General features: G+C 43.1%; 1 protein-coding gene across 3 annotated transcripts in view; it reads left to right on the top strand.

Moving 5' to 3' along the window:
- The first annotated feature begins 6289 nt into the window (after nt 1-6289).
- Nucleotides 6290-27189, top strand: part of LOC112239160 (SEC14 domain and spectrin repeat-containing protein 1) — a 34637-nt gene continuing 13737 nt past the window's right edge. Inside the window, exons 1-11 of one of the 3 annotated variants that reach the window (XM_042319694.1) lie at nt 6290-7453; nt 8975-9027; nt 9187-9264; nt 12105-12213; nt 12994-13084; nt 15492-15605; nt 21951-22064; nt 22464-22558; nt 22662-22717; nt 24344-24447; nt 24577-24678. In XM_042319694.1, coding sequence (XP_042175628.1) covers nt 9210-9264; nt 12105-12213; nt 12994-13084; nt 15492-15605; nt 21951-22064; nt 22464-22558; nt 22662-22717; nt 24344-24447; nt 24577-24678 — 840 coding nt within the window. In that variant the 5' untranslated portion in view covers nt 6290-7453; nt 8975-9027; nt 9187-9209. Of the gene's footprint in view, nt 7454-8974; nt 9028-9186; nt 9265-12104; nt 12214-12993; nt 13085-15491; nt 15606-21950; nt 22065-22463; nt 22559-22661; nt 22718-24343; nt 24448-24576; nt 24688-27189 lie in introns of all 3 variants that reach the window. The other 2 variants (XM_042319693.1, XM_042319692.1) reach the window with 2 other exon arrangements.

Genomic DNA, 27189 nt, shown 5'->3' with positions numbered 1-27189 from the left:
TTTTCCCATGATGTCAAGCAAAGAGGCATTGAGTTTGAAGGTACGCCTTGAAATACATCCACAGGTACACCTCCAATTTACTCAAATGATGTCAATCAGCCTATCAGAAGCTTCTAAAGCCATGACATAATTTTCTTGAATTTTCCAAGCTGTTTAAATCCACAGTCAACTTAGTGTATGTAAACTTCTGACCCACTGGAATTGTGATACAGTGAATTATAAGTGAAATGCTGCAACATCGAGAGCATGGTTGCATCACTGCCTGGTATGGCAATTGCTTGGCCTCCAACCGCAAGGCACTACCGAGGGTAGTGTGTACGGCTCAGTACATCACTGGGGCAAAGCTGCCTGCCATCCAGGACCTCTACACCAGGCGGTGTCAAAGGAAGGCCATAAAAATTGTCAAAGACCCCAGCCACCCCAGTTATAGACCGTTCTCTCTACTACCGCATGGCAAGCGGTACCAGAGTGCCAAGTCTAGGACAAAAAGGTTTCTCAACAGTTTTACCCCCAAGCCATAAGACTCCTGCACAGGTAATCAAATGGCTACCCAGACTATTTGCATTGTGTGCCCCCCCCAACCCCTCTTTTACGCTGCTGCTACTCTCTGTTTATCATATATTCACATTCACTTTAACTATACATTCATGTACATATGTACATACTACCTCAATTGGCCCGACCAACCAGTGCTCCCGCACATTGGCTATCCATGCTATCTGCATTGTGTCCCGCCACCCGCCAACCCCTCTTTACGCTACTGCTACTCTCTGTTCATCATATATGCATAGTCACTTTAACCATATCTACATGTACATACTACCTCAATCAGCCTGACTAACCGGTGTCTGTATGTAGCCTCGCTACTGTATATAACCTTGCTACTGTATATAACCTTGCTACTGTATATAACCTTGCTACTGTATATAGCCTCGCTACTGTATATAACCTTGCTACTGTATATATCCTCGCTACTGTATATAACCTTGCTACTGTATATAACCTTGCTACTGTATATAACCTTGCTACTGTATATAACCTTGCTACTGTATATAACCTTGCTACTGTTTTTCACTGTCTTTTTATTGTTTTTTATTTCTTTACTTACCTATTGTTTACCTAACATCATTCTTGCACTATTGGTTAGAGCCTGTAAGTAAGCATTTCACTGTAAGGTGTACACCTGTTGTATTCGGCGCACATGACAAATAAACTTTGATTTGATTTGAAATAATCTGTCTGTAAACAATTCCTGGAAACATTTCTTGTGTCATGCACAAAGTAGTTGTCCTAACCGACTTGCCAAAACTATAGTTTGTTAACAAGAAAAAAACGAGTTTTAATGATTCCAATCTAAGTGTATGTAAACTTCCGACTTCAACTGTATATACCTGATTTGATTCCCTTCAATTCAAATGTATGCTAACCCTGAGGCCTAAATCCAACCCTAAAATGAGATGAGGATCCCACTGCATTCAATGCATAGGCGATCCAATTAACTTTAATTTACAGTTTTACTCTGTGTTCAAGTAGACATAGTTATCAATAGTTTGTTTCTTTGTTGCTATTGTTACGTTTCGAACACACCGACAGCGTATTGCGTAAAATAGTACTCAGCATCATCTGGATATGTATGCAACAAAGAAATCAACATTCGCCTTCTGCTGCCATTTCTGTCAAGCCGTCTACACATAGTTTGACGCATACGTTTGATAAATCCAACATCTGCACCACACCGAACGCACTGCAACTGCCTCTGCAGCGCAATGCTGCAAGGCAAACACAGCGTTTCATTGTAAATGAATGTAATTCTGGTGTACCAAAATGCAATGACGCTGTCAGTGTGTTCGAAGCATTAGCCATTCAAAATGTACAGGCCGACAGTGTTAATTTTGTGAGGTAGCCTTAATATAAAAAGTCTAAGCCGCTGGGGAGAGGGTTCTACAAAGCTAACATATGGAATTGTTTTAAGACGGTCATGCCATCGATCATTTAGCTATTTGATTTAGAATTTTAGGACCCCTTTAGGTATCCCAAAAAAGGAAATGATTTGATAAAATCTTGAATTTGCCCTTTACTACTATAGCCCATAGACCCACATTGAATTACACAGGAGGTTGATGGAATCTTAATTGGGGAGGACAGGTTTGTGGTAATAGCTGGAGCAGAATCAGTGGAATGGTATCAAATACATCAAACACATGGTTTCCATTTGCTCCGTTCCAGCCATTATTATGAGCCGTCCTTCCCTCAGCAGCCTCCACTGATTGAATAACAGATTCAAAAAATGTATCATAAGGAATAGGATTTTGAAGTGTCTGTCCTCTAGGAGATATAAGAAAGCTCAATTATTTTTTTCATATTTTTTTTCCACATATTTAACACCTTATTTTTGTTGGCACAAAACTACCTCCATACTTCTATTAATTTGTATTGGTTAGCTTCAGACGACAGTCTCATATTTCCTTCGTGAGATTATCATCTTTCCATAGAGTGGTCATATTAGTTGTGTAGGCCAAACCATTCGGACAGTACAGTTGTTTTCCTGAGAAGATACATTTTCAGGATGGCTCATGGTCTGACAAATACTACTGTAGCTCAGCCAACTTCCTCCGCAGATGAGGAAGGCCGACATAGGCGGATGCAGTGGATTGCGACACAGCCCATGCAAGAAAACAGATACTGTATCTTACAACAGGTGTAAACCTTTTTTATTTTTTATTTTATTTCACCTTTATTTAACCAGGTAGGCCAGTTGAGAACAAGTTCTCATTTACAACTGAGACCTGGCCAAGATAAAGCAAAGCAGTGTGACAAAAACAACAACAAACACAGAGTTACACATAAACAAACATACAGTCAATAACACAATAGAAAAAGTGAAAAATCCATGTACAGTGTGTGCAAATGTAGAATAGTAGGGAGGTAGGCAATGAATAGGCCATAGAGGCAAAATAATTACAATTTAGCATTAACACTGGAGTGATAGATGTGCAGATGATGATGTGCAAGTAGAGATACTGGGGTGCAAAAGGGCAAGAGAGTAAGTAATAATATGGGGATGAGGTAGTTGGGTGTGCTATTTACAGATTGGGTGTGTACAGGTGTGTACAGGTACAGTAAGCTGCTCTGACAACTGATGCTTAATGTTAGAGAGGGAGATATAAGACTCCAGCATCAGTGATTTTTGCAATTCCTTCCAGTCATTGGCAGCAGAGAACTGGAAGGAAAGGCGGCCAAAGTACGTGTTGGCTTTGGGGATGACCAGTGAAATATACCTGCTGGAGCTTGCTAGCGTGCTACGGGTGGGTATTGCTATGGTGACCAGTGAGCTGAGATAAGGCAGGGCTTTACCTAGCAAAAACTTATAGATGACCTGGAGCCAGTGGCTTTGGCGACGAATATGTAGTGAGGGCCAGCCAACGAGAGCATACAGGTCGCAGTGGCGGGTAGTAAATGGGGCTTTGGTGACAGAACGGATGACATTGTGATAGACTACATCCAGTTTGCTGAGAAGAGTGTTGGGGGCTATTTTGTAAATGACATCGCCGTGAAATAAATCAAATGTATTTATATAGCCCTTCTTACATTAGCTGATATCTCAAAGTGCTGTACAGAAACCCAGCCTAAAACCCCAAACAGCAAGCAATGCAGGTGTAGAAGCACAGTGGCTAGGAAAAACACCCTAGAAAGGCCAAAACCTAGGAAGAAACCTAGAGAGGAACCAGGTTATGAGGGGTGGCCAGTCCTCCCCCATGGAAAAATAATAATAATCACAGTAGTTGTCGAGGGTGCAACAAGTCAGCACCTCAGGAGTAAATGTCTTCATTAAGAGTATCTCTACCGCTCCTGCTGTCTCTAGAGAGTTGAAAACAGCAGGTCTGGGACAGGTAGCACGTCCGGTTAACAGGTCAGGGTTCCATAGCCGCAGGCAGAACAGTTGAAACTGGAGCAGCAGCACGGCCAGGTGGACTGGGGACAGCAGGGAGTCATCATGCCAGGTAATCCTGAGGCATGGTCCTAAGGCTCAGGTCCTCCGAGAGAGAGAGAAAGAAAGAGAGAAAGAGAGAATTAGAGAGAGCATACCTAAATTCACACATGACACCGGATAAGACAGGAGAAGTGCTCCAGATATAACAGACTGACCCTAGCCCCCCAACACATAAACTACTGCAGCATAAATACTGGAGGCTGAGACAGGAGGGGTCAGGAGACACTGTGGCCCCATCCGATGATACCCCCGGACAGGGCCAAAGAGGCAGGATATAACCCCACACACTTTTCCAAAGCACAGCCCCCACACCACTAGAGGGATATCTTCAACCACCAACTTACCATCCTGAGACAAGGCCGAGTATAGCCCACAAAGATCTCCGCCACGGCACAACCCAAGGGGAGGCGCCAACCCAGACAGGAAGATCACGTCAGTGACTCAACCCACTCAAGTGACGCACCCCTCCTAGGGACGGCATGGAAGAGCACCAGTAAGACAGTGACTCAGTCCCTGTAATAGGGTTAGAGGCAGATAATCCCAGTGGAGAGAGGGGAAAAGGCCAGGCAGAGACAGCAAGGGCGGTTCGTTGCTCCAGAGCCTTTCCGTTCACCTTCACACTCCTGGGTCAGACTACATTCAATCATATGACCTACTGATCAGATGAGTCTTCAGTAAAGACTTAAAGGTTGAGACCGAGTCTACGTCTCTCACATGGGTAGGCAGACCATTCCATAAAAATGGAGCTCTATAGGAGAAAGCCCTGCCTCCAGCTGTTTGCTTAGAAATTCTAGGGACAATTAGGAGGCCTGCGTCTTGTGACCGTAGCGTACGTGTAGGTATGTACGGCAGGACCAAATCGGAAAGATAGATAGGAGCAAGCCCATGTAATGCTTTCTAGGTTAGCAGTAAAACCTTGAACTCAGCCCTTGCCTTAACAGGAAGCCAGTGTAGGGAGGCTAGCACTGGTAATATGATCACATTTTTGGGTTCTAGTCAGGATTCTAGCAGCCATATTTAGCACTAACTGAAGTTTATTTTATGCTTTATCCGGGTAGCCGGAAAGTAGAGCATTGCAGTAGTCTAAACTAGAAGTAACAAAAGCATGGATTAATTATTCTGCATCATTTATGGACAGAAAGTTTCAGATGTTACGTAGATGGAAAAAAGCTGTCCTTGAAACAGTCTTGATATGTTCGTCAAAAGAGAGATCAGGGTCCAGAGTAACACCAAGGTCCTTCACAGTTTTATTTGAGACGACTGTACAACCATCAAGATTAATTGTCAGATTCAACAGAAGATCTCTTTGTTTCTTGGGACCTAGAACAAGCATCTCTGTTTTGTCCAAGTTTAAAAGTAGAAAGTTTGCAGCCATCCACTTCCTTATGTCTGAAACACAGGCTTCTAGCGAGGGCAATCATGTTTCATTGAAATGTTCAGCTGTGTGTCATCCACATAGCAGTCCATCCATCTATCGCGCAGGAAAATAGTTTAAAGAACTCCTCCATGGGCATCACAGTGGTCGAAGGTGCTGCGCTGCAGTGCTAGCTGTGCTACTAGAGATTCTGGGTTCGAGTCTAAGCTCTGTCGCAGCCGACCACGACCGGGAGACCCATGGGGCGGCGCAAAATTGGCCCAGCTTCGTTTGGTTTAGGGGAGGGTTTGGCCGGCAGGGATGTTCTTGTCCCATCACACACTAGCAACTCCTGTGGCGGGCCTGCCTTCTATATTAAGCGGGCATTGTGTCAAGAAGCAGTGGAGATTGGCTGGGTTGTGTTTCAGAGGACGCATGGCTCTCGACCTTCGCCTCTCTCTCTCGAGTCCGTACGGGAGTTGCAGCGATGGGACAAGACTGTAACAACCAATTGGGTAGAAAATATATATAATATTATATAAAAAATATATTAAAACAAAAAAATAACTTCTCCATGCCTTAGGTTGTCTGTTGAAGTGGACTCAGATAAATGCTTAAAAAAGCATTACTAGTTGCATAAACACATGACATAAGTGATATTCACAATTTGAAGATTATCTTTAGCAAATTACTAAAACCATGTAACTTTCGGGTCTTTGTAATGCACTTCCCACATCGCAATGACTGGGTGAAAGCCAATTTATGCTTGATCCAAAATGTGTTTGGAGGCTCCATATGGAGTGTGACACAATCGTGGAGTCTCTGGTGGCATGCGGAGGCCAAATTGTGTAGTTCCGCATTGACATGATTGGTTGACGGTAGGAGTGGGTGGGGATTCTGTATAAACACAACTCACTTCCTTGACAACTTCCTTCACAACAGCTCCATACTGTCCATCGAAGCGCAAGAAGTATGAATGCCCCGACATCTGCAAAGGCCATATCACCATAAATGCTACATGGCCAATGCACACATGGGATTGACCATGTGGTGCGTTTTATGCTTGATCCGAAAATGTGGTCGGAAAATCCATATGAAGGGTGCGACGCAATGGCGGAGTCTCCATAGTCACACAGATGTCAAATTGAGCTCCGTACCCCATCGCCGTGCAAATTTTGCAGCGCCCTTTAAGGACCTAAAATACCAGGAGCAGCTGGCATTGGAGTATGAATGCCAAGCATGGGAGCTGGTGTGACTGACATAGGGCTCCGTTCAACTCCTTCTCGCCCTTCCACCGGTGCCCCTGTTGTAAACTCTTCACAATTGTGTTATGTAGTTGTCGCTGAGTAGACTACTACTCTGAAGATTTGTATTTTTTTCTCTCAAATTAACTTTTGATTAATTTATATAACATCCTCCCAACGTTGTTTAGCATTATCTAGTCCAAATATGGCATGATTCCACTATCTATCTATTTGCATTAACGTTCAACGAGTGCCTTTTATTTTGAAGGCGAACCACAAATGCCACTATTATGGATCATCTTTATTGTGGCTAGCTTCACATATGTCGGAGGGCGCTCTATTGCATGTATTGTCCGTTTGGGAGTTGCCTCCGTAGTAACAGTCCAGCCCCCTGAAAACAAACCATATTTTAATAACAATCCAGTATAGATATGGCGGAGTTGTAACTTTTGACGATACAATGTTTTTTCTAACGAGTTCTAAGCGTTGAAAGATGTTACAGATGTGATCGCCTACCGTCCAATAAATCAGTGGAGCTCGGTCAGATAAACTGGGATTTTTCAATAGAAACTCCTCCTACAGACTACATTGATTCAACGTCGTATAATGATACATACATAGTTCGTCCTGTTTCGTCTGAGGTAAGAAGGAAATCGTCCCTTTGGCCGCAACAAACGGTATCATTATCATACAAGGATTATATTGCGAACACGGGATTCAGTTTCAGGAATATAGGTCATTGTGTCTGCATAGCCTGCTCACTATAACAGTTTAGCGTTGCTTCCATTGGATGTGTAGTCAGTTGGGGAAAACCTCGTGCTACTGCTACAAAGTGATACGAACGCGGATTTTTATTCAGCACGGGTAAGCAAATGGGACATAGATTATCATGTTCATACATTACAATATATATAAAGGATTTTACAATTACGATTTTTTTTAAAGAGCTCTTGTGATGAGAAGGCCAGGGATGTGGGTCCTTCGATTTTAGGGCTTTTGTCTCGTGCCTGCTGTGTGCCTACTATAAAAACAATTGTAATGATTTGCCACCACATAAGGATAATATCGAGCATATCGGGAACTTGGAATTTAACCTAAATGTATGAAATATAGTTATGTCTGTTGATTATTGTCAACCATACCTAGTGTTGTCCTCGCTCCTAAATGCCCTTTGCATACGTAGCCTATGCATCGTGGCCATGTCATTGAAAATGTCACCAATATCAAATTACTCTACTTTCGAAGCATGTGAAAACTATTGTAGCCACATATTAGCAATGCTTTAGGAGTAGTCTAATGTTGAAATAGAAGAAATAACATACTTTTTGTCCATCACAATAAGTAGCATTGTTATTGTCATCAATTACAGCCTCCAAATAGGAATAACTATTTATTCCTGGAGTGTGAGAATGAGTACATTTGAGTAATTTAGCAAACACTCTTATCCAGAGCTACTTACAGTAGTGAATACATATATTTGAGTACTTTTTCGTACTGCGTAAGACTATTCACCAGTGGCTAATTACAGTAGCCAGTTTGAACTACACATCATAAACATATTTGATCTAGAATAGCTCAAAGACACCAACTTTCCAGGAAAGAAAAGCAACCCTAACTTTTCCTACAAATATAGCTACTTAGTCATGACTCCAGGATAAGGTTATTGAATAATAGATGGTTATTATGGTTTGTATAATTGCCTGAATAACTCAGAAACACTACATGAAAGCTTGTGAGAGATATGTACACTAAACCAGGGTATCCCAAATGGCACCCTATTCACTATGTAGTGAACTACCTTGACAAGTGCACATAGGGCTCTGGTCAAAAGTAGTGTGCATTGTAGGTAATAGGGTGCAGTTTGTGACAATCAATGTTAATATGCCAGTGGGTGGCTCATTACTGTGCAGTAGGTCAGAGTTTGCTGCATTGCAATCTACTAATGGGTTTCAAATGTTTCCCCACACTGTTTTGGCCAGCGACCATGTGAATCTATCATTCTGCTGTGTTTGGAATTCAACAATATGCTGAGAACAGATTTGACCAAAATGATATGATGATGTACTGCAGTGGTTTATGTATCGTTCAGTTAAGACAAGACAGTCCAGATGGGTAATCCTCCCAATACTGCAAAACAAGCCATTTTATTACTGTGTTTAAGGCTAATAGAATCTATTACAACAGTTCACACGTCATTCTTCATAGCCTCATACCATAGACTAACAAAATGGTTCTTGGACATTATCTTTGTTCTGACATAGTAATAAGGTATGTCTTGATTCCTTATTAGTGGAGGATTTGTTTGTCAATATGATTGTCAATATTGAGCTAGTTGCTACTTATCTATAGTGTTGACTTGTTCTTATATCTTTGTCCTCATTACAGAACATGGGCCCAGAAGGAAATGTTTGAAAGAGGTACCTTTGATTTCTAGAAAGGTAAAGCATCATGGTGTTTCATTGTGTCAGTTGGCTTGTAATTGACAGGGATGACAGTGCTGTATGCTAATTTGTATGCGTGTGTGAATCGTGTGTGATCATCTAATGATTATTATGTGCATCACCTGCTTTGCTATAACCTATATGTTTACTTTTCAGACTGCAGGGGGGAACTTGCCAGTATGGAGGCTACCAACATACTGCCCATTCTGAAGAAACGCCTAGCCTTCTTGTCAGGTAATAATATCCTCCAGTCAGTCAAAGCTGTTTATCTTTACTATTGACAGAGATGGCTTCTTGGAATGATCCGCACTGCATTTACATTGCTAAGCTTAACATTACATTTACCAGTGATCATCTTTACATAGAAATGCCCAATAGTAGTGCCAGAATCTACTATTACTACTTTACCTTTGTCCTCGTGCAACTGGCTCAAGCACTATTTGTGCTGCTTATTGAACATTCCCAGTCAGTGAAATAAGCGTACAGCAGTGAGAGCCAGCATTATCAAGGAAGTAGAGGCAGGCAGAGTTCACTAAAAATTAACTTGAAGTTATGCGTTCTCGTATAATTCCCAGGATGGTGAAGCTTTGTGTGTACCCCACATCTAGCTCTCATTTTCATGAAGTTGCTTAATCATTATAGGTGTGCAAGGGAACAACCATTTGAAGTTGCTGTGTTATTGGTGTGCTCATCATCCCTCTCTAGCCTCTGAAGGGAGTGTAGTGTTAGTCCTTGGTCTAGGATTGTAGTGTTAGTCCTTGGTCTAGGAGTGTAGTGTTAGTCCTTGGTCTAGGATTGTAGTGTTAGTCCTTAGTCTAGGAGTGTAGTGCTAGTCCTTGGTCTAGGAGTGTAGTGCTAGTCCTTGGTCTATGAGTGTAGTAGCTAGTCCTTGGTCTATGAGTAGTAGCTAGTCCTTGGTCTATGAGTAGTAGCTAGTCCTTGGTCTATGAGTGTAGTAGCTAGTCCTTGGTCTATGAGTGTAGTAGCTAGTCCTTGGTCTATGAGTGTAGTAGCTAGTCCTTGGTCTATGAGTGTAGTAGCTAGTCCTTGGTCTATGAGTGTAGTAGCTAGTCCTTGGTCTAGGAGTGTGGTGTTAGTCCTTGGTCTAGGAGTGTAGTATTAGTCCTTGATCTAGGAGTGTAGTAGCTTAGTCCTTAGTCTAGGAGTATAGTGTTAGTCCTTGGTCTAGTAGTGTAGTGTTAGTCCTTAGTCTATGAGTGTAGTGCTAGTCCTTGGTCTATGAGTGTAGTAGCTAGTCCTTGGTCTAGGAGTGTGGTGTTAGTCCTTGGTCTAGGAGTGTAGTGTTAGTCCTTGGTCTAGGAGTGTAGTAGCTAGTCCTTGGTCTAGGAGTGTAGTGCTAGTCCTTGGTCTAGGAGTGTAGTGCTAGTCCTTGGTCTAGGAGTGTAGTAGCTAGTCCTTGAAAATAAGAATTAGTCCTTGGTCTAGGAGTGTAGTGTTAGTCCTTGGTCTAGGAGTGTAGTGTTAGTCCTAGTCCTTGGTCTAGGAGTGTAGTGCTAGTCCTTGGTCTAGGAGTGTAGTGCTAGTCCTTGGTCTAACTGACTTGCCTAGTAAAATAAAGTTAAAAAAAAAATAGTAGCTAGTCCTTGGTCTAGGTGTCTAGTAGTGAGTCCTTGGGTGGTCTGATAAACCCCCCTCTCTATTCTTGGCTCTGGCAGGCAGTGTGTCGTGATAATAGCATGTTGTTCTGTCCTGCCTGCTGCTGACAGAATGAGGTTTCTCATCTTGTTGATGATGCTGATTTGAAGGTCACAGCACCAGGGCTGCGTCAGGGAGGGACTGTGTTCAGATACTGTTGAAGGTCTCATTGACTTACTAGGTACTAGATACACAACAAAATGAATGCTTGTGGCATTAGAATAGAATAGATCTGTATTCTTGTTACACTAAAGTCTAATGAAATACTAGCTAATAGTTAATTTCACAAATTGATAAATATGGATTTTCTTGTTTGCTTCAAAGAGAAAAATGTTTTGGATTGAGCTGCTGTACTGCATACACTCACACACGTTTAGTTTGAGAGTAAATGGGGTTTTTCTTGAGATCCAATTTCACATTTTGGCAAAATAATAGTTTAGACAATAAAATAAAGAAATGTGCCGGTGAGCATCATTTAAAGACTTCTGTTAGTTAGTTTTCTTCTGGACTAGTAAAAGTCTCCAATAGACACAGATTCCTGTCAGGAAAATCACAACAATCAACTATGTGGTTTCCTGTGTTTAGAGTCTTACACATATAAAAGAAAGAACAAAGCAGCTATTTTGTCACTTCCCTGAATGAAATCTGACTACCTGACTCACACTGGCTTGAAAGAAGACTGACTTTGACAAATAGTTGTTGCTTTTATGTCACTGACTCCTAGTGGACACAAAACTAACTTTGACGAGAATAACTGTTGCTTTTGCTCCTTTAACCCTGACATGTGGCACTAGGCACTCCTTTGGTTCATCCCCCTTACAGATGTGTTACGAGGAACAAAATGACGTAGCAGGAGCTTTTGAGTCAGAGGGTATGTCCCAGATGGGACCATATTCCCTATATAGTGCACTACTTTTGACCAAGGCCAATAGGACTCTGGTCAAAAGTAGTGCACTACATAGAGACTAGGACATAATTTGGGACACATCCAGGGGCAGAGCTCCCTCCATCATTACCGCTGTCCGTGGCGTTTACAAGACACTACTCCTCCTTTAATAGATGATTCTTGGCCGGCCGTACTTGGAATACTTGGTTCTGCCCGACCTTCTCCAAAGTCTACCATTATATGACTGTAATTTACACACAGTCCTATTTATACACACTTTTTAGTGTGCATTCTTTGAAAATTGATTGTTTAATGACTTGTACGGTCAATCAGCGTAGATACCATAGAATTAGAAGGAATAAAATGGCCTTGGAACCTCTGACCATGGCAATTTGACTGGCACACTCATGGGTACACTCACTAAGGTAGATACACTAGGTCTCTCTTGCAAAATAAATGTTATCTCAGTGAGACTAATCTGTATAAATAAAGATTAATAACAGTTATTGTTCTGGTTGTTTCACATTCACAGGAGGCAAAGACAGACGCAGTGGACTGATCCTAACCATTCCACTATGTACAGAACAGACCAGTATGGAGGAGCTCAGCTCCACGTTGGACTATCTCCTCGGCATCCCCAGGCAAGAATCAATCACTGGCACACACTGTATTATCACCACTGACTTGTAAAGATCTAGATACATTAAAATGGGGTTTCAATTGGATAGCATGCTTTTTGGGAGCATGTTCTAGTAGATCCTTCAAATAATCCTTAAAAATAAATAAATCATGGTCCTTTATTATTTACAGTTCAATAGATCATTGTATTCATCATGTCCAAATACCACATACACAGCAGCTTGATTTGGAAATACTTACCACTATTATTTAATTAGGCAGAGAGCATTGCTTGTTAAGGTGGTCTACTTTTATTAGCCAATGGAATGTGAGCACAGAGCCTGTCCTTTATCTGGCTGACATTCTATTATTCTCATATTGATCTGTAGGCCTCTAAAAGGGATTTTGGCTCCATTGCTTTTGAAAACGCACTTGCATAGCAACAGTATTGGACGTTCATTAGACTGTATTCTATTTGGATTGAGCTACTTCTGCTACGTGGGTGTGTAGGAGAGAAGACCAAAAGTTAAGGAAGATCATGCTATGTTAGCTTGTGACTTCTGCATGATGATCACACAATTTCTGATCTGTATTCATCTCGGCTTTATGGTCCTGTCTGGCTCAGTTAGTAAGAACATGGCGCTACGGTTGTGGGTTCCCAGTGGGATGCTTTCTTCATCTACGTATCTGATGTCTTCTATTGACCTATACTGGGATCCTTGGTGTCAAATTCATGGAACAAGAGCACACATTATTACAGGTAGACACACAATCACCATATTTCTCTTGTCTTCTCTCTTCAGTGACAAGTGCAAAGCAAGAGGCTTCACAGTCATCGTGGACGGACGAAAGTCACAGTGGAACATCGTGAAGACTGTGGTACTGATGTTGCAGGTAGGAACTGATAAAAGAAGGGGTTCATGTTGCTGGTAGGACACAGAGAATCAGCACAGTGTTCCTTTTAGGATAAAAGCACAGTTTACCCCACACTGCATTGAGACGAGAGGTCCATATTTCTGTGTATCAAGCGGAGGAACGCCTGTCAAAAACATGGCACCTACAGCTCATTTCAATCTACAGTCTTTATCTCCTACTGCATTTGCAATGTATAGAGGATTACAGTCATATGTACAGTAGTGAGTACTAATAACATCCTCTACAGTTTGACAGCATGATGACTCATGTAGGTCACTATTGTCTCTGTTGTACTTTACTTTATTCTCCTGACTGTTTCTATGCAGTCTGCTATAACACACCCAGGCTACATAAGAAGACGATGCCATGCTTTGTTGTATTATAAAAAGACTAGTGGCGGGTTGATCTAAGGAGTGAGGATGTAGAAATACTTTAACATGATGTGTTCTGTTCCCAATGGCCTATTTAACAATGTTCAGTAGGTTTAACCCTTTAAAACCCACCACTCTCTATTTATAATGATCCTAGTGAATATTCATGAGTGTAATGATTAATTAGTGCAGTATAGAGGAGCATATGTCCGAGTGAGAAGCAGATGCGGGCATGAAGTTTCCACAGGGGAACGATCTAGGTCTACCCACACGGGGTTAACACCTCTACCAATCAGAATGTGACAAAGAGCTGGGAGGAGAAATAAAATGGTGGTCCAACCCAGATGTTGCGTTCTGTCGGTGTCTCGTCTCTGTTGACCCTACCTGCGTAATAAATAATAACCCTCCAAATGTCGTAAAACATTACAGTGATGGGCTATGGAGCCAAATCTGGGGCAATATGCAATGTGCGTGGTCCCTAAAAAAATGTCACTAAACTAATCAAATCAACAGATCAAATGCATCACCAGCAATCAAGTGAAAGTAATTAAGGCAAAAAGGAATCTAAGTTGATTAGATTTTAAGAAGAGTAGGAATTAAACATCTTGACACGGTTGGCTGATTATACTGTTAAATTATATTATACGTTTTTCCCTGAAGTCCAGGCGCTGTGTTGTGCTAATTAGGGCACACTAGTAAAACATTTTACACCATTGTCCCTCCCTGTTTTAGTCATTTTCTTCCATTTGATGCCTAATGAACAGGACCCAGGCTCAGGCCACACTGCAGAGAGGATGAAGGTCAATATCAGCAGACTGTGGTCTGCAGTCTGTCTGCCAGAGACCTGGGTTCAAATACTGTTTGAAATAATTTAAAATACTTTAGCTATGCTTGTTTGAGCTTGCTTGGCTTAATGAATAGTCCCAAAACTGTTAAACCCCGCCCATCTGGCACTCTAGGCATGCTAGAGAAAACGCTCAAGGTTTATGAAAGATTTAAAATACTATTTGAACCCAGGTCTGTTGTACTGTAGCCTGCATTCTTCCCTGTCTGCCCTTACCTGGTTTTGTCACTGCAGATTGGCTGTACGGTGTAAAATGCTCTTGGTAGATATCGCCAGTCCCCTGCTATCCATAGACCTCTGCAGAAACAGGACCAGGAAAGATAAGATGACAGTATGAAATGTACTATCTGTTGACACTAATCTGCCTGGCACTGTCAGGGGAAAATGCTGCTGCAAGCTACTCCTCAGTTAGTGGCCTACCATGTGATGGGATGAGGAAATTCACTGCAGGATTTCATGGAAAAACTGATGTGCTAAACAGTTATTGAAAAATGGTGCGGTTTTAGAGGCCTTGCTCTTGGCCACAGAGACACCATTTTTCTGTTTTAAAGCTATTTTCCTGCAATTGTACACATTTTGTCATGGCTTATGCCTTGTTCTTATGCTACCAGAGTGACTCAAACGTTATAACAAAATCCATAGGGGCCCGATGCCATGACATTTTTTACTTTTAGATTCTACCTGACTGTAGTTTTTTATTTTGGTGATTGTTAGTTCTCAAAGATGATCTTATTTAAAAATAGATTGCTCCATTATCTTCTCTACATGCCTTATATCTGGTTTAAGTTTACACTGAAAATGTTTTACCATCCCAAAAACTTTTTAAATTTTAAATTTTATTTGCAGTGGCAGCCATCGTCAAATCAAATGTTATTTGTCACATACACGTGTTTAGCAGATGTTATTGTGGGTGTAGCGAAATGCTTGTGTTTCTAGCTCCAACAGTGCAGTAATATCTAACAATGCACACAATCTAAAGTGAAGGAATGGAATTAAGAATATGGCGGTGTGCCACTGCTAAATGCATATAGGAAAAACACTGAATTGTTTTGGGGATGACATTTCTGTTTCTGGATTTGACTGTGTCCAGTAAGCCATTGAAAGCCTATACCATTTTGCTTATTTTATTTTACTTAATTTTTTTCCCTTCATATTATCCCATTATTTATAGAACGTGATTCCAGCAGAGGTGTCTCTGGTGTGTGTGGTGAAGCCTGATGAATTCTGGGACAAGAAGGTCACTCATTTCTGCTTTTGGAAGGAGAAGGACAGACTAGGCTTTGAGGTGAGTGTCTTATTGGAAGGAGAAGGTCAGACTAGGCTCTGTCGATCTTGCTACGTCTATGCGCTTTCCTTCTCTCTCTCTCTCTCTCTCTCTCTCTCTGCATCTCTCTCTCTCTCTCTCTGCATCTCTCTCTCTCTCTCTCTGCATCTCTCTCTCTCTCTCTCTCTCTCTCTCTCTCTCTCTCTCTCTCTCTCTCTCTCATCTCTCTCTCTGCATCTCTCTCTCTCTCTCTCTCTCTCTCTGCATCTCTCTCTCTCTCTCTCTCTCTCTCTCTGCATCTCTCTCTCTCTCTCTCTCTCTCTGCATCTCTCTCTCTGCATCTCTCTCTCTGCATCTCTCTCTCTGCATCTCTCTCTCTCTCTCTCTCTCTGCATCTCTCTCTCTGCATCTCTCTCTCTCTCTGCATCTCTCTCTCTCTCTGCATCTCTCTCTCTCTCTGCATCTCTCTCTCTCTCTGCATCTCTCTCTCTCTCTGCATCTCTCTGTCTCTCTCTCTGCATCTCTCTCTCTCTCTCTCTGCATCTCTCTCTCTCTCTCTCTCTCTCTCTCTGCATCTCTCTCTCTCTCTGCATCTCTCTCTCTGCATCTCTCTCTGCATCTCTCTCTCTCTCTCTGCATCTCTCTCTCTCTCTGCATCTCTCTCTCTCTCTGCATCTCTCTCTCTCTCTCCATCTCTCTCTCTCTCTCATGCATCTCTCTCTCTCTGCATCTCTCTTTCTGCATCTCTCTCTCTCTGCATCTCTCTCTCTCTGCATCTTTCTCTCTCTCTCCATCTCTCTCTCTCTCTGCATCTCTCTCTCTCTCTCTCTCTCTCTCTCTGCATCTCTCTCTCTCATCTCTCTCTGCATCTCTCTCTCTGCATCTCTCTCTGCATCTCTCTCTCTCTCTCTCTCTCTCTCTGCATCTCTCTCTCATCTCTCTCTCTCTCTCTCTCTCTGCATCTCTCTCTGCATCTCTCTCTCATCTGCATCTCTCTCTCTCTCTCTGCATCTCTCTCTCTCTCTCTGCATCTCTCTCTCTCTCTCTCTCTCTCTCTCTCTCTGCATCTCTCTCTCTCTCTCTCTCTGCATCTCTCTCTCTGCATCTCTCTCTCTGCATCTCTCTCTCTGCATCTCTCTCTCTCTCTCTCTCTCTCTGCATCTCTCTCTCTCTCTCTCTCTCTGCATCTCTCTCTCTCTCTCTCTCTCTGCATCTCTCTCTCTCTCTCTCTCTCTCTCTGCATCTCTCTCTCTCTCTCTCTGCATCTCTCTCTCTCTCTCTCTCCTCTCTCTCTCTCTCTCTCTCTCTGCATCTCTCTCTCTCTCTCTCTGCATCTCTCTCTCTCTCTCTGCATCTCTCTCTCTCTCTCTCTCTCTCTGCATCTCTCTCTGCATCTCTCTCTCTCTGCATCTGCATCTCTCTCTCTCTTCATCTCTCTCTCTCTCTGCATCTCTCTCTCTCTCTCTGCATCTCTCTGCATCTCTCTCTATCTCTCTCTCTCTGCATCTCTCTCTCTCTCTGCATCTCTTTCGCTCTCTCTCTCTCTCTCTCCCCTCCTAATAATGTTGTTCCTCTGAGCAGCAGCATCCCCAGTCACCTCCCAGAGGGACCAATTATGGCGGGAATTCAATTTACTTTCCTTCGCAAACCAATGATTCCAACATTGGTGGTTGGGTGGCAAACAAATTGATAGAGAGGAATAGATATTTAATTGTCAGTATTCAATTTGGCCTTGTGTTGTTAACCCCTTCAGCAATGGTGTTCTTCAGATCTGTTTGTTCTGTATAGGTAACTCATGTGTTATTACAATGACTAGTGATTTTCACTGCTTCTTTTGTGGTTGCCTGCTCCACAACAGCCCTCAAATACAGCCTATAAGTTACCAATAAATCCCCAGAGTAATTGCTGACAACATGTTATAGACCAATATGAATATTTCAATCTGTAATGAAGCTCTCTGTCAAATGAGGCTGATAGATAGATGGCACGGTCTGTTGTGGTAGACAGCATGGCAGCATTAGTCTATTTTAAGTGCACTGTGTGGTGATTTTAAATGGAAGTCAGCATTGTATCAGAACATTCATGCATCCTGCTCCATTTCAACCTCCCATATGTCTTTGATCATCACTTCCTGAAGGATTTATATGGTGGGACACACGCCAGTTTCTATTTCTGTGTGTGTGTATGTATATGTACGTATGTATATGTGTGTATAAAGTGTCCTGACACTAATTCCTGAGACTGCTCAGTAGAGGTCTTTCTTGTTTATTTTTCTCCCAACAGTTGTGTAATGATCTGGGCCAGCAGTACCCTCTAGCTCTCCCTCCCTATAACTCCCCTGCTTCACCAGGCTCTGTTACATGGCAGAGGTGGTCAGTTTATTGGGATTGGAAATAAAAGAGAATTGGGGGGAAAATAGTTAAATTGTGAAATTAACCTAGTTTAGTTACTTTTATTCATCTAACGTTACTGTTGTGGTGTTGAGAATGAAATATATTTGAACTGAGTGGTTGGCTGACTTGTATTGGGCTCTACTGCCCACAACCAATCTGGCATGAACACTGGAGCATGTGGAAGTTTAACAGGGCATGAACAGTCTCACTCAGTGCCTGCCTCCTCAATCTCAAGGAACTAGCTATTTGGTTTGTTCGACATGGACTGCATTTCAAATCACCTTGCAACGTGTACTGATTATTATTTGTATTTAAGTCAGTAAGTCACAATTTAGCCACAATACATCATGGTTTTGATCTTCTCAAACAAGGCCATTCTATTTTGAGGGGACACGTTCTTCTGTTAATGGAATGATCTCACAGTGAGACAAAGCAACACTTATGGTAGAGAGCTGACTCACTGAGACGCAACTGAACAATAATGCCACTGTGGGTTTAAACCCTGACACAAAATGCTCTGCTTGATTTGCCTTTCCGTTTCAAAGCACTTCGATTAGGATTGTGAGCTGAGTTTACATCCCAGGGTCCATATTTAAAAAGCTTCCGAGTAGGAGTGTTGATCTAGGATCAGTTTTTCCTTTTAGATCATATTGAGTCAGATGATCTATACTGATCCTAGATCAGTACTCCTACTCAGAGGCACTTTGTGGATATGGGTCCAGGTACCACCTCTCCATATATTCCTATACATTAAGATGTAAGTTAAGACAAAACTGATCCTAGATCAGCACACCTACTCTATAACTGTGTGGATACATGCCCAGAGAGGGATAGATTGAGGTTGGTTTCATGTACAAGTGTCTCTATCCAGATGTCATTTGATACATAGTGGGCTGTGGAAGAGAAGGGATGGGTCTGTTCTGTTTTTCTTACTGCTTCTCTTCTCTTTGGGAGGTTGCCAATCTGCCATCACAATTTAACTAGAAACTTCAGGCTACAGTTTTCTTCCTTCTTATTTGGAGGCTAATAGAAATAAATGCACATGCAATACGAAAGCCTGTGTGTGATTCTCCTAACCTTGTTAGTCGTATGCAGATGAAGAGGCCTCCATCAATTCCACACGGCAATGTGGATTGATACACACACACTCTAGGGATTGCTTTACAACCATGAATATTTATCAATGAGTCAGTCTGTCTGCATGTGGAGAAATGTTAATAATCTGCATTAGCATCATGTTTTCACTGTAGCGTGAGGATGGTGATTGTATGTGTGTTTTGCTTTGGTCTCTACAGAGATGAACAAAACATTATGATAGCATCTAACTATATAGTTCTCCAGGGTTGATGCTTAACTATACTGTTCTCCAGGGTTGATGCCTAACTATACTGTTCTCCAGGGTTGATGCCTAACTATACTGTTCTCCAGGGTTGATGCCTAACTATACTGTTCTCCAGGGTTGATGCCTAACTATACTGTTCTCCAGGGATGCCTAACTATACTGTTCTCCAGGGTTGATGCCTAACTATACTGTTCTCCAGGGTTGATGCCTAACTATACTGTTCTCCAGGGTTGATGCCTAACTATACTGTTCTCCAGGGTTGATGCCTAACTATACTGTTCTCCAGGGTTGATGGTATTGTAGATGGAGTGTGTGCTTAGCATCTGATGGCCAACATTGAGGATGTGTGCAAGGGGCTGGCAGCCTGCCACTTAGGTTTCTTCTGCTCTCAGATTGTGATACACACACATACCAGTCAGTTCTCTGCTTTCAGCGTGTGATGCGGTTGGTCGGAGCTAGGATGTTATGTTTAGGGTCACCATACCGGGAGGATTTAAAAGGAGAGTATGTCATTATGCAAATCTTGATTAAAAATAAACCATCCAGATTATGGTAGACTGCTGAGATACAGAGGGTTCACTTGTATTTGACCTTTAAGCTCTCTATCATCCCTTTATTCATGCTGCACACGCTCTCACTTTAATCTTCTGGGCGAGGGGAGTTATGTCTCTGTGTGTACAGGTTAGGATAAGTAGTATCTGATCTTCACTGAGTAATATTCACAGCATAGACTGGTGATGAATCACAACATGGTGATAATACAATACATCTATTTCTGACTTTACACTCCATTAGTGTCTGAAAACAAACAACCAGGTATGGCTGCCAGATAGATCCGATACGTCTCAACACACCCACACATGACATCAGACAGGCAGATATCTTGACGAGAATTGACGTTATTGGGAGATTGAGATGTAAGTATTTTTCTTCACTCTGACAGGACGTATCCAGGATGTTTGTGTTGAGGACTGGAGTTCAGGGCCCATATTCATAAAGCAATCTCAAAGTATGAATGCTGATCTAGGATCAGGCCATTTCTGTCTTATTCATTATGATCGGAAAGACAAACAGATCTTTCTGAATATGTGCCCTGGTCTCTCTGTCCAGTCTGTCCCTGGTGGAAAAGACTCTGCTGTGTTCATCTCATCTGTATGGGCCGTGGTCTCTCTGTCCAGTCTGTCCCTGGTGGAAAAGACTCTGCTGTGTTCATCTCATCTGTATGGGCCGTGGTCTCTCTGTCCAGTCTGTCCCTGGTGGAAAAGACTCTGCTGTGTTCATCTCATCTGTATGGGCCGTGGTCTCTCTGTCCAGTCTGTCCCTGGTGGAAAAGACTCTGCTGTGTTCATCTCATCTGTATGGGCCGTGGTCTCTCTGTCCAGTCTGTCCCTGGTGGAAAAGACTCTGCTGTGTTCATCTCATCTGTATGGGCCGTGGTCTCTCTGTCCAGTCTGTCCCTGGTGGAAAACAGTCTGCTGTGTTCATCTCATCTGTATGGGCCGTGGTCTCTCTGTCCAGTCTGTCCCTGGTGGAAAAGACTCTGCTGTGTTCATCTCATCTGTATGGGCCGTGGTCTCTCTGTCCAGTCTGTCCCTGGTGGAAAAGACTCTGCTGTGTTCATCTCATCTGTATGGGCCGTGGTCTCTCTGTCCAGTCTGTCCCTGGTGGAAAAGACTCTGCTGTGTTCATCTCATCTGTATGGGCTGTGGTCTCCCTGTCCAGTCTGTCCCTGGTGGAAAACGTTCTGCTGTGTTCATCTCATCTGTATGGGCTGTGGTCTCCCTGTCCAGTCTGTCCCTGGTGGAAAACGTTCTGCTGTGTTCATCTCATCTGTATGGGCTGTGGTCTCCTGTCCAGTCTGTCCCTGGTGGAAAACGTTCTGCTGTGTTCATCTCATCTGTATGGGCTGTGGTCTCCTGTCCAGTCTGTCCCTGGTGGAAAACGTTCTGCTGTGTTCATCTCATCTGTATGGGCTGTGGTCTCCCTGTCCAGTCTGTCCCTGGTGGAAAACGTTCTGCTGTGTTCATCTCATCTGTATGGGCTGTGGTCTCCCTGTCCAGTCTGTCCCTGGTGGAAAACATTCTGCTGTGTTCATCTCATCTGTATGGGCTGTGGTCTCCCTGTCCAGTCTGTCCCTGGTGGAAAACATTCTGCTGTGTTCATCTCATCTGTATGGTCAGCGGTTGCCTCCCATCCCCTTGCTACATCTCAACAGGCCTGTATTTGACAGGAGGAACAGCCGTGGAGGCTAACAGGCAGGGCTTACAGAGAGACTTGTCTGTATAGGCCTCTCCCAGAATCCTATTCCAATCCCTATCTAGTTTGTCTGGGTTGTCAACGTTGATGTGTCGAACTGAAAACTTTACCGCTATCTAGTCAGTGTGAGTTGTTAACATTGAAAAGTTGTTAATTTAACCAGTATGCAAGGCTGTCACACCATGCTACCAGCTGTGTTTAGGCCTTGCTCCACTTGATCAATTGTTTCTACATTTTACGAACTTGAATCATGCTTTTATACTGTCCAAACTTGGATGAGATTAGCGTGATGATGAAATAATACAATTCCTTAATCCACAGTGGGGATTTAATAACTGTCTCTGACCCTGTCTCTCCTCTGTTCTCTTGTTCCAGGTTATTCTGGTATCTGCCAATAAGCTCACACGCTACATCGAGCCCTGTCAGCTGACTGATGAGTTCGGAGGAAGTTTAGTGTATGATCACATGGACTGGGTGAACAAAAGACTGGTAAGCCTTGCCACCATTTTAAAGGGATACTTGGGGATTTTGGCAATGAGGCCCTTTTATCTACTCCCCCAGAGTCCATGTGTATGTCTTTGTGTCCAGTATGAAGGAAGTTGGAGGTGGTTTTGTGAGCAAATGCACTGTGACTGTGTACAATAGCACACATTTGGACATCACATTTGAATCCTATAGATGAAAATGTATATAACAATGACATTATGCAGAGTTGGGGTCAATTCCAGTCAATTCAGGAAGTACACTGAAATTCTCTTCCATGCTTTTCAATGAGGAAAATGTGGAATTTGAATATGGTTTACTTCCTGATTGAAATGGAATTCACCCCAATCCTGTTGTTATGTGACAAACATGCATGTACATTGTTACTCATTTGTTTTTCCTCAGGTCTTTGAGAAGTTTACCAAAGAGTCCACATCCCTTCTAGATGAACTGGTGGTCATCAACGAGAGTGAGAAAAGCAACCAATTAGACAAAGAAAGGTATTGACTATTATATCTATTTTTGTTCTAAGTGTCCATGATTGAGGAAAGGGAATTGAACACACAGGCCAGTAAACACATTGCTTACTTATCTTTCTCCCAGGCCACCAGATTGTAACTTCCTACCATCGCTTGATCCTGAAACAGTTCTACAAACCGGTAATTATACCAATCTTTGTGCACATGTCATTGTTAATACAAATAGCTGAATCCAGGTAGCCTAGCTAGTAGAGCTGTGTGTTTCTATACCAGTCTGAGCTCCATTTCAGTTGAATGGTACAGGATGCAGAGATGGTGCACGCCACCAGCAGAGAAGACATTTTCCACTCTGTGTAACCATTCAGTAAACAGACTCCTAGAGTGCGTTCCAAAAGGCACCCTTTTGGGACGTAGACCCAGTAATTGTATTTGCAGGCCTAGTGGCGAGTAGTGTGTCATTTCAACGGTTTTACTACAGTGAAAATATTTACCCATTCAGAGGAATGCCAGAGCAGAGCAGAGCTGGGCTGAGCCCAAATGGCACCTTGTTCCCTTCATAGTGCACTACGTCTGATCAGGGCCAAGTACTGCACTATAAAGGGAATATGGTGTTCTATGGGACACAACCCTGGAAGGCCAGCACATAGCAGAGCTGTCCCAATAAAAGGAGCTTTGTCTGGTGGTTGTGGAATGGACGGTCAGCCCAACGCGTCTCTGGTACTGTGCTTCCCACAGAAGAACTCACTCGGTATGTGTCCCAAATTGCATCCTATTTCCTACATAGTGCACTACTTTTGACCAGAAACCTATGGGCCTTTGCTAAAAGTAGTGCATTATATTGAGAATAGGGTGCAATTTGGGATACTTCCTATACAATGCCTGATGCTCTCTCTTTCTCGCTCGCTTTCTGAGCGATTGTCTTGCGTAATGAAGAAGAGGGCTTGGGCTGCCCTGTCACTCTTGTTTGTGTTGCTACAGGCACAACAGACAGGCGAGGAGATACAGCGTGAGATAGAATAAGAGCATGATATAAGAACAATACTCTGTCCTATTTGTTATGTGCTGTTATCAAAGAACGTACTTGGAAGGCTTTCCAGTGGAATTAATCTCTGTTTAAAGAGGTTGGGATGCTGTTGATGTTGGTATTATGAACAAATGAATAGCAATCTTTCCCCTGAAGTACTACTCCACAATAATGCACCGCTGAAATGTATATTGCAACTTAATGGCTGACAAGGAGGAACTTGCTGTCGTCTACATTCTGTACTGTAGTACACATTTCTTTCTCTCTCTGGCTGTCTGTCTCTGGCTCTCTCTGGCTGTCTGTCTCTGGCTCTCTCTGGCTGTCTCTCTCTCTCTCTGGCTGTCTCTCTCTCTCTGGCTGTCTCTCTCTCTGGCTGTCTCTCTCTCTCTGGCTGTCTCTCTCTCTGGCTGTCTCTCTCTCTCTCTGGCTGTCTCTCTCTCTCTCTGGCTGTCTCTCTCTTGCGCTCTCTCTCTCTCTCTCTGGCTGGCTGTCTCTCTCTCTGGCTGGCTGTCTCTCTCTCTCTGGCTGGCTGTCTCTCTCTCTCTGGCTGGCTGTCTCTCTCTCTCTGGCTGGCTGTCTCTCTCTCTCTCTGGCTGGCTGTCTCTCTCTCTCTGGCTGGCTGTCTCTCTCTCTCTGGCTGGCTGTCTCTCTCTCTCTGGCTGGCTGTCTCTCTCTCTCTGGCTGGCTGTCTCTCTCTCTCTCTCTCACACACTTATATATAAAATAATCTCTCTCACTACCATTCCCCCTATGACCATCCCTATCTCCTCTCTTCCCTCCAGGCCATGAGTTGCTGTCAGAGCTGCAGCAGCGGAGGTTTAATGGGTCAGAGGGAGGTGGTGTGGCCTGGTCCCCCATGGATGACGAGCTACTGGCCCAGCCACAGGTACAATAGAATAACTTCATTTTTCCCAGAGGGAACTTCAGTTATGGCAAGTCGGATAAGATGTAAACATATAACATCAAAATTCCCACATAACATACAAATACTATACAAGATAAACTATTATTTCAGGTCATGAAGCTGCTGGACTCCCTCAGGGAACAGTACACTAAGTACCAGGAGGTGTGTCGCCAACGCAGCAAACGATCCCAGCTGGAGGAGATACAGACCAAGGTCATGCAGGTACTGCACACACACTGCCCTATGATATCACAGTCTGCACACGAGCTGGTCACTGCACACACACTGCCCTATGATATCACACTCTGGATACACACTACACACACACCAACATACTACACACACCCAAACCCACTGCACAATGCCAACATCATCAACACCTGCCTAGTGCCCTACACACACTGCCCTATGATATCACACTCTGGATACACACTACACACACACCAACATACTACACACACCCAAACCCACTGCACAATGCCAACATCATCAACACCTGCCTAGTGCCCTACACACACTGCCCTAATGGTATCAAAACACCAGCATGGTGAAATACTGATGCCAGGATTCAAACAAATGCAGATTACAGACATCTCACTGCCTTGACTTTAGCCCAATACCTTCAACAGCAGCCTAGTGACCAGACAGAGAAACAAATGCAGATTTACACACGTCACCATATAGGGTTTTAACATTTGGACACTGATAGCGTCTAAATTGGAACGCAGTGGCTCTACAGTGACATGCTATACATGACGTCAGAGGTCAGGGTCTCTGTGTCACAGCTCTGTATGGGTTTTGACGACAGACATTCTGAACTTGAACACAACACGCGACAAGAAGCTGCCCTCATCCCTCCCGCTAATTGGGCAACGTTTTCACATTTTTGTGATGGAAAGGCTGTAAATTACGAGGACTCTGTGTATTTTGAAAGATGATACGTTGAGGATTATAATAAATACCGCATTGATGTCATACAAGCAAGCCAAAAGTGCACCTCATATTTCCATATCATAAAACGTGTGTATACACTGAGTATACCAAAAATTAGGAACATCTTCCTAATATGGAGTTGCAACCCCCCCCCACACACACACACAGGAAACTGTTGAGCATTAAAAAAAACAGCAGCGTTACAGTTCTTGACACAAACCTGTGCACCTGGCACCTACTGCCATACCCTGTTCAAAGGCACTTAAATCTTTTGTCTTGCCAATTCACCCTCTGAATGGCACACAGACACAATCCGTGTCTCAATTGTATCAAGGCTTAAAAATCCTTCTTCATCCCATCTCCTCCCCATCATCTACACTGATTTTGAAGTGGATTAAACAAGTTACATCAATAAGGAATCATAGCTTTCGCCTGGATTCACCTGGTCAGTCTATGTCATAGAAAGAGCAGGTGTTCTTAATGTTTTGTTTACTCAGTTATACATCACTATGTTTGATGTCCAGTTACAAGATGACATGGTGTTATACCCAGGGTTGTCCTGAACAGAATGAGCCTGTTTGTTGTTTTGGAAAGAACACCACGCATCTGAATGCACTCATGACTCCATTCTATGTGCACCAAAATGACCATCTGCTTCTCTGAATTGCCTTGTGAAAGCCTAACACTGTAAGGTTATATTTTAGCATTTAGCTAGTCATGTTGGCAATAGAATAGGCTTCCCAATTATGCCCACCTGACCCGATTGCGATTTATGATGGACTGTTCTGGGGTATTGCATAAACATCAACAGTAATTGTGTAAAGTCGGGGATGCAGGGCTGTGTGTTCCTCAATGGCACGAGAGCTCAAAAAAGCACCTCATAGTTGAGTTAAAAATGTGCATCGAAATGACTTAGAAACTGTGCACACTTTGGAGAGGTGTACGGCCATTTTGAAACACCAGTTAGATCTCTCACTCAAATGCTTGTCTTTTTTTTTTTTGCACCTAGCCGATGCACCTGGATACATTCATGTAAAATGCACATAAAATCAACAGTGTAATGTTTGGTTTCAGTCTTGTCAGGTGAACTGTTGTGTCCTCACCTTCAGTCTAATAATTGTCCCATATCTAGTGGGCCCTGGTCAAAAGTAGTGCATTGTATAGGGAAAAGATAGTGATTTGAGGCAAAGCCAGGATGAGCAGTCAGCACACATGGCTACATCTCAGCACACTTCCTCCTTGGCAGCTGGCACTACCTCATTTCCTGTCTGTAACCATGAAGGGAAAATGCCTTTTCTCCCATTGGCCGATAGATTTAACTCTACTTTAGCATCTAAAACAGTTGTTCTCCGTACTCCGTCATGTGCAACTGATCTTTTGCCCTATGTTCTTATTATTCCTCCCATATAGGCTACCACCTGTCGATTTGCCTGATACCCTTAGGGGCACTAGTACACCAGGCTGGGAACCGCTGATCTAAATATGTCAGCATTTTGAATGTTTTCCAGTGCAAAAGGAAGTTCTAAGGAAGTGAACAGCTCCTTCGATATGATGTGATGTGTTCCATGGAATGGATGGATTCTATTTTAGATTCTAGATCCTGACGGAATGAGCAGTCTGTTGCTATGGGGATGAAGATGTTGTTCTGTAGGATGATGGATTAGTTTGGCTAGGGGGGTTTGGCCTAGTTCTTATCTGCTGGGAGTAGAGATGTAGTGCTGTGTAGCGAGTGGGGGAGTAGTTTGTAAGCTGTATTTCTCCGAGCGATATAGGAGACAGGCGGGAGAATTG

Source organism: Oncorhynchus tshawytscha, linkage group LG03 (genome assembly GCF_018296145.1).
Source record: "Oncorhynchus tshawytscha isolate Ot180627B linkage group LG03, Otsh_v2.0, whole genome shotgun sequence".
Taxonomy (NCBI): Eukaryota; Metazoa; Chordata; class Actinopteri; order Salmoniformes; family Salmonidae; genus Oncorhynchus; species Oncorhynchus tshawytscha.
Note: the sequence above shows the minus strand (reverse complement) of the source record. Positions and strands in the feature narration are given on the sequence as shown.